This window comes from Calonectris borealis, chromosome 15 (genome assembly GCF_964195595.1).
Source record: "Calonectris borealis chromosome 15, bCalBor7.hap1.2, whole genome shotgun sequence".
Lineage (NCBI taxonomy): Eukaryota > Metazoa > Chordata > Aves > Procellariiformes > Procellariidae > Calonectris > Calonectris borealis.
The window spans coordinates 5,650,417-5,658,476 of NC_134326.1; the positions used below are offsets into that span (position 1 = coordinate 5,650,417).

The 8,060-nt window shown below is 40.4% G+C and overlaps 1 protein-coding gene across 2 annotated transcripts; it reads right to left on the reverse strand.

The window, feature by feature from the left end:
• Positions 1-887: 887 nt before the first annotated feature.
• On the reverse strand, positions 888-5,519 carry FOXI1 (forkhead box I1). 2 transcript variants are annotated; one of them, XM_075164092.1, is made up of 3 exons: positions 3,768-5,519; positions 2,391-2,758; positions 888-1,685 (listed from the first exon to the last, which is right to left on the reverse strand). In XM_075164092.1, exons 1-3 carry the CDS (start codon positions 4,339-4,341, stop codon positions 1,497-1,499), a joined length of 1,131 nt encoding a protein of 376 aa, XP_075020193.1. In that variant the 5' UTR covers positions 4,342-5,519; the 3' UTR covers positions 888-1,496. The 2 variants fall into 2 exon arrangements, with proteins under 2 accessions (XP_075020193.1, XP_075020194.1); XM_075164093.1 differs by having other exon boundaries at positions 1,557-2,758.
• Positions 5,520-8,060: the final 2,541 nt, after the last annotated feature.

The following is an 8,060-nucleotide window of genomic DNA, read 5'->3' on the forward strand; positions in this document are numbered from 1 at the left end:
TCTGCTGTTGTTTAGCAACATCATTCTTCTTAGCATAACTTGCACCTTATGTTTCCCCACACTTTTGCTCTGTAAGTCCATAAAGGAACATTTACCATTTCAACACTAAAGAAATCAATTTCCTCTCAGTTTTGTGAACTATATACTCCACAGGAACCATATTTCTGGGCAATTTGTTGTATGTCTGCTGAATCCAAGACATAACAGGACTGACTGAATGCATTTCTCAGTTGTCACACAAGCAAGTCTCTCTGTAACAAACGCTGCCAGCTGCTGATTTGCAGGGCATGTTATGGCCCACCTACTGGGCTGAGATTCTTAAAGGGCTGTAAAATTCTGAGGGCGGGAGTTACAGCTCAGGCCTCAGCACGTGCCTGACTTCAGAGATACTTATAGTCATGGCAGAAGGACATCACCAGAAGGTGATTTTATTTTTTTCTTAAGCAACAATGTTAGCACTGTAGGTAGGTTTCAACTTCCAAGTGAGAACTTACAATAGTGGGTACAAAACTATGAATAGTCAGGGCAGCCTTGATAGTGAAAAAGTTTAAACATAAAAAATAAAATAATAAATAAGAATGCAGAAAAGATTGCAGTCATATTGGCCAATTAGCATGTGAAAACATAGTCTGGTTTCTGAAATTTTAAATGATCGGCACAACTTAGCTCCAGCAGGGAAACTCTAAGGATGATTTTTATTTAGTGATAGTATTTTGTGTAATAGCAGCCACTTATATTCCTCAGGCATGCAAATTTTGATTGCCTAGACATATGCTATCTCAGCCTCTGACCTGTGACTATTACACTGCTCTTTCCTCAGGCAAATTGCTCAAGTCAAACTATTAAGGAGACTTTTAAAGACATAAGGAGCATAGTACACACACAGGTACACACTTTTCTATACAAATGCTTTATTAAAAATGCTTCTGGGGTGGCCCATAACAAAACTATACCCACGTAGAGTTAAAAAAAAAAAAATCAAGACAAAATGGTACCTACTACAATGCATTAATATGTTATCTATCATTCCAAAAGTCTAGTCAGTGGCCAGATGTGAACAGTTAAACTTACTGTCTATGTATGCTGCAGGCTATCCAGTTTGAGATATTACGCTACATAAATGTGGAACTCAATTCAAGTCTTGGTTTGAAAAAACTTCATATACATTTTAAAGTTTTGTTTGTAGCTAGAGTGTAAGAAAAATAAGCATTATTTCTAATATTTACACAAGGACAAACAGCACGGACTTTTACAAAAGCAGGCACTTCTTACAATATCTGCAATTGATGCTTTGAAAGATCCAGCCTTTGGAATTGAAACTCAGAGACAAATAAACTTTCTACCTCCCCTTTCTTCTCCCCCCACGTCCCCCAATATTCAAATTCTTTATTCAGTAGAAATGATTCATGTAGAATGTTAAGATAGAACAAATGTGTTTTCTTCTTGGAAAACACATGTATTAAATATATATATATTCAGGACAGATTCTGTTTTCCTTATGTGAATAGATTTGCATGTGTAAGGCAAAAAAAAAAAAGAAAAGACCCTGTAATTATAATTGAAAACCTTAAGAACTGATTGCACCAGCAGAAGAAAACTCCATTATATTTTGTTATGCTTCCCTTCAGTTTCAAAATGACTGTTGTGTCCATGATGATGCCAGCTTGCTTCACAGCCATATTGCCCTTGGGGTTGAAAGGGGATCAAAATTTAGACAATGTATACACTAGTATTAGAGAAAAACAAAGACAGCACTCACTCTCAGAATAGCTTTGGCCAAATAAGAACTTGCTAAGCATGTCTAGTACAGGCAGCCTATATCAGCAAGACAGGATATTTAGAGATATAACCACATTCTATTAGCACTTTAAAAGCATAGCAATATGCCAGAAAAAGCTTCATGCCTAAGGCAAACAGTAACTTCTTAAGGATGTCTGTAGAGGGCCATGGTTGGCAGCAATACAAGTACAGTGTCTCAGGAGAACTCTTCACTACTCTTGCTGTTATAATTCCTGAATTTTTATGTGGAGCTGCTGAATGTGGAGTGTCTGTGATTTGAATAAGTATAATGAGTAACAAGTTTGCGGCTGTCAGAAGGTAGGATGCAGTGTGGGTCCCAGAGACAACAGGCTAACGCTAATCATCTGCCCAGAGATCATTTCCTCTCATAAATAGCTGTACTTTGGTGTTTTAGAATCCTTCATTTAAACCTCTGTTCCTTCCCTGGAATACAGAGTGTTATTTGTGCTGATACTGCTGTAAAAATGGGTGTTAAACTGGTTGAGCACAGAGTTGCTGTAGCCAAGGTGGCTAGAAGGCATAGAATTGGACCACTCTCCCACACCATGACTGGGGATATTAGAGAGTGGAGAGTAGGAATTAAAGCCTACCATATTCTGTCCCATTTTGTCAATGGGTTCAGAGTTGAGTCCCAAAGGCACTGAGCGGCTCACTGAGTTAGAGCTGCCAACATACGCAGTCATACTGGAGAGGAAGTTACTGAGGCACGGGCTACTGGAAGATGGCGGTGGAGATCCTTTCTCAGGTGAATTGTCAGTCCCAGATGATGAGTTTTCCAAGATATCCTGATGCTCTACAGCTTTGGGGCTGCCAGTCAGGGCACTATCCTCTGATTTCTCAGATGCAAGAGTGGCAGCACTAGCCCCGATGTCAGACTTCCTTTTCCTCTTCCTGCGGAAGTTTCCATTGTCAAACATCTTTTCACAGTTCGGGTCCAGAGTCCAGTAATTCCCCTTTCCTGTCAAAGGGGACAAAAGCACATTTTTAGTTTAAGAATATGCACACAGACAGCAAAGAGCAGTCTTCTAGGGCTTTACAATGTTTCATTTCACAGAAACAGAACAATTGCCTGAGCAAAAACCATATGTATTTTTTAATCACACAGAAGCAGAAGTCTGTTGAATTCAGAAAAAAGTGTAAGGTTTTGGGCTGTATCCTTTAGCCCTGACTCTTCACACAGGTAAAACTACAAGTGGAGCCACTGGGAGGGCTTTTTGTTTTGTTTTCTGTGTGAGGGAAGGAGTTTTTCAGTATATAGCTCGTCCTCTGAATTTACAGCAGAGAGTAATCAAATCCTACACTGGGCTGCTCCTCCAGATTCAGTGGGGTACAATAGGTTTCTAACGAGAGAGAACCAGATTTTTGGCCCTCTGTGGCAGCATAACTGAATGGCTTTTAAATGTTCCCAATGGTTCTCAACAGCTATTATAGAAAACAATAAATAAAAGAACAATCTGACAACATATCAGCCAAGAGGTGTGATTCCAAGCAAAACGCTGTTTGAAACAAACAAAATAAAAGCAGCCTGCTCTCCTCTTGAGAATTATTGTTGACTTCCTAAAGCTACTGGATTTCTTTGACAAATCTGAGTTTGCCTTATCCCCTTTCCATTAATTCCCAGTTAAGTTTGACATAAGTCATATGCATCACACCAAATGGGTTTTGAATGTGACTTGCTCAGTTAGACTGCTCCTGTGCTTGCTGAGCCTCATGCTCAGCACATTGATCAGTTCTCAGGAAGACCTGGAGCAGTAAAGAATTCCCTTCCCTGCAGAGGTCTAATAGCAACACTGATTCAGACCTCAACTACGCATAGTTGCCTTCTAGTTCAGACTTATGAAAACAGAAGAACTACTATGTGTATGTCCTCTATCTAGGCTATTATGTCTCTTTACAATGTATTAGGCATTTTTAAATTAATCACGTTTAATTAGAGGGGAGGGGAAAAGAGGGGGAGCAAGGTATACCTGGATCATCTTCGTCTCGGGGCACCTTCTTGAAGCAGTCGTTGAGAGACAAGTTGTGCCGTATGGAATTCTGCCAGCCAGCTTTGCTTTTGTTATAAAACGGGAAGTTGTCAGCCACATACTGGTAGATCTGACTGAGAGTCAGCCTCTTTTCGGGTGCTCCATGGATAGCCATGGCAATAAGTGCAGAGTAGGAGTAAGGTGGTCTAACCAACTTCATAAGCTCTTCTTGGGATGGGAGAGGAAGCCAGCCAAGGTCAGTTCCTCCCAAGCCATGCATGTTAGGCAAGAGCTGCCTTTGCATCCCGTAAGACTGAGGAATGAAGGGGCTGGCATTGGATCCTGGGAGATATGGTGGTGGGGTAATGGAAGGTCCGTTTAGCCAGAGGTAGGGATTGGGAGTGGCATTGTAATCCGTCGTCTCAAAGGTGCTCGGTCGCTGTGGACTAGGGATGTTTTGTGGATGGAAAAAGTTCTCATAGTAGATACTCATCTCTGGAGGTTCTTGACCAATATTTGGAAATTGTGGGCTGCAGCGTGGTGGAGAGTGCGTTTGTGGATCAAAGGAGCTCATGCTCTAACACAGGCAGCCGGTAAGTTATGACACACCTGTGCTAGTGCTCCTTTCCTGAGACAGGTGCATCACCTGTGCCCTTCCCTACGTACTTATGCACCTGTAAATGTTTCAGCTTGTGTGCAGGCTCCACCCCACAGCCCTGAGTGGCTGCAGATGAGGACGATATCCTTTTTGGAATGCTGGCAGTCCCAGCCAGTCACTGATGTCACATCAACCAAACCTGAAAGTTACAACTGTTTATCTTCCTAAATGAATGAAGGAATTTTCCACTGATGTGATGCACATAAAGAAAGCCTAAGGTGCCCTGAAGTTAAAACCCCTCATCAGAGATCCTCCTCTTTCCACCTTTCACAATGAAGCTTTAGCTTTTAGTATTTCTTTCTTTTTAAAGAAAACCCATTTTGTGCTGCTGCTAGTAACACCTCAGAATGCAAAAGCCATTGTCACTCGTCAATGAAACAGTAGGCATATATCTATACTTAAAAAAAAAAAAAGAAAAAAGAAAAGGTCAGACCTCCTTTTCTTTCAGTAATTTTAATTGCAGAGTTGCTTGTACTTCCCCCTAGGCAATCACAGTACTACAGGCAAATTCTGTAGCTGGTTACTCATCTGAGTAATCTTACTGATATAAATGGAGTTACTCCCTAAAGTAAGGATTAATCTTGTGAGAAAAAAATTTCAAGCTTAATCATCAAACCTTTCTTTAGAGCTTAAATTGGTGAACTGAGATGGGAAATCATTAGTTGCTGCTTCCTCTTTGCTGCAGGATTGGTGCAGAGAGCTCATAAAACTTCTTAGCAGAATTTCCAAACAGGAAAGAGGCAGTGTTCAGCACAGCTCTTTTCAGCTAAGTTCCGATAACTTCACTTGTACCTATACAGACAAAAGTTGATTCTTTAAAATTAAGTAACAAGGAAAAGCCTCTAGCCCTTCTATGACTTGGAAAAATACTTACTGCTTTGCATGGCACCCTGCACTTTTGAAGGAGGAAAAAGCAGAGCTGCAATCTCACCAACACCTGTCTCAGAATAAGGACAGCTCTTACAACTGTGTCACTGCATGAAAGACTGCACTGTAGTTAAAAGCATAGCTGCAGTTCCCTTCAGAAGTGATACTTGCTTTTTTTTTTTATGTTCAAGGCACATACATACATTTGGAACTTGACTCAGCCTTAATAACCCATGCAATTAAAGAATGTCCTGGTATGACAAGGCCTTTAAGATGGCTTTAGACCTACAATTTCTGCAGAAACACGAGTTTTGACCTGTAGATTTCAATTCCTGGCTGCACCGAAGACTTTTTTGCTTTGTCACACATTAATCAATTCACGTAATCTTCTGTGCTGCAGCACCACCAAGATTTCCCCCCTCCCTAAGCATTAGTGATTCACTAATGTCATGTTCATATTGTTGTTGCTTTGAAAGGTATGAAAAAAAATTCACTGGAAATACAACTGAAATACTGAGTACAGAGTGACAAAGCTGGCCAAATTGCCAGCTTAGAAATGCGTCTCTACAGCTGTTATTTAAAAAAAATACATGCTTTCACTGCACATAAAATCATTTGTACTGCAACTATGTACAAACGAGTTGCTATTTTAATTTGAATGACTGAGAGTTCAGAGTTTGTAAATGCTAACTAGCCTATGCAGAGATACACGTTAAACACGCAAAAGTTAAGTGGAACATAGTGGTGCTGGCTTATTTTCTAAGCGACAACTGGTGAAAAGTTGACTTGGACAAAAAAAACAAATGATGATTTATTTTTCAGGAAATAATAATGCGAGTACCTCCCTCCTCAAGAAAGCTATCTGAAATAATTTTTTTCTCCATAAGAATCTGAGTTACAAACATGCAAAAAGCTGTTTGAGCAACATTGCCTACAGGTTCCTAATTAACTTACTAACATACAAATATATTTTAGAATTATATTTGTAGTCCTGCAAATATTAATGTTACAAGTATTGCTAATAAAAACCCCATTATTTACAGAAGAGTCAATGGAACAAAATGTTTAAGAAATGCTCAAATGAGTAAAAACACTTTTACAATGAACTAAGACCCAGAATATAGTAATTTTTGATCCTCTCAACAAATTACATTTTTGCCAAAAAAACCCTTGAAAACAAGAAAAACTTGCAAATCTATTACTGCTCAGGGTTCATTTATTCCAAGAAGTAAAAATTCACCTAACTGCATCATGGACTTGGATGAGTGGTATCTAAATACTTATTCCCTGAGGTGCTCTGCATGCATAGTTACAGTTAAAATACACTGAAGTGGTTGCTGAGTGAATACATGCTTTGAAAATATGCCAGGCTTTACAAAGGAAAAAAATATTACTTCTGCAACCAGAGACAGATGAAGGTTGTAAAACTTCCTCTGCAAATTAATCTTTATGAAGTTTTGGTGTACTGCATTTTAGCAAGGTCAACCCCTAGCTGTGTTCTGCAGCTGCCTGAGAATGCACGTTACTACCAGACCTACCTTGATGTGACATCTGAGCAAAGTATCACACAGAACTAAGTAAAGCAAGGACTGAGGTGAAGAATGGCAAGTACTGCTTTTAGGGCAATGAAGTACAAAGACAACTGTAGGCTTCTGGCTACAGAGCTCTGAAAGGGAGTGCAAAGGTCTGATCCCTCCCTGGCATGTGTGTGCTGGCACAGTTTCTAGCATAGACGCGATCCAATCAGCAACATTTTTCTTCCAACTGACTGTTGGAACACAGTCCAATTGGAGTATAAACAGTGCCAGTAAAAATGGTACTTTGTCAGTACTATGGGCACACCTTACTGCTTGAGAACCATTGCAATACGTGTTCCTGTACGGCACTTCAGGTGCAGATGCTCATACGCAGGCAAAAGGCAGCAAGGAAAGAATAAACTTTGCTCAAGCTGTGATTGCTGAGCAGGGCTGGTCAGAACTGGAGTCAATTGAGTCTAGCCAGGAATAGTGCCCTGGGGTCCTCACTACTGAGACTCCTGTTCTTGGCAGGGCTGGAAGAAGAAGGTAGTAAGCCCTGAAGTGGAGAAAGGAGAAGGAAAAATGGTGAGGCTTCCATATAAAAAGGCTGGGAAAAGGTGGTATGCTGACAAAGCTATGCTAACAGATCATGTTTAGGGCTGAAAAACTCTAGAAATAAAATGGAGGCCGATGCTGGAGTCATAGTTCAGTGATCATTACTTCCAAATGCATTGGGTTTGATGAGGTCTTTGTAGGCAGGATACATCATGTTTTTAACATTTCTTTTTACTCCAGTACTGTACAGCCTTGAGTGCGCATCTCTACCAGTTGGAGGCCTGATTAACCATATAACACAAGAGTTTCCTTGTGTTATACGAAGATTTGCTCCTCTCGATTTCTTAAGCAAAGCTCCAAAATCTGCAAGGCTGAGGCCAAGCCCCTGCAGAACTGTTGTTCTCCATAGGTTTTTTAGCTCAGCTCCTACGTACCCCTCTACTCCAGCCAACAGTAGTATTTCTTCACACTGATTGCCCTCTTACAAGGGAAACCATAATTGTCTGAAATCTTGGGTTACGAAAAGTTCAAACTAATTTCATTAAAACTGGGATTCCTCAGCATTTTCACTTATACTCCAAAGTGACCTATACATTCAGCGTTTTTGAAATGCAGTGACTTGGGAGAAGTGCGTACACACCAGCACACAGTAGGAAGCAAAAGCACAGGGGTCAAAAGGTAGGGAATAATATGGGG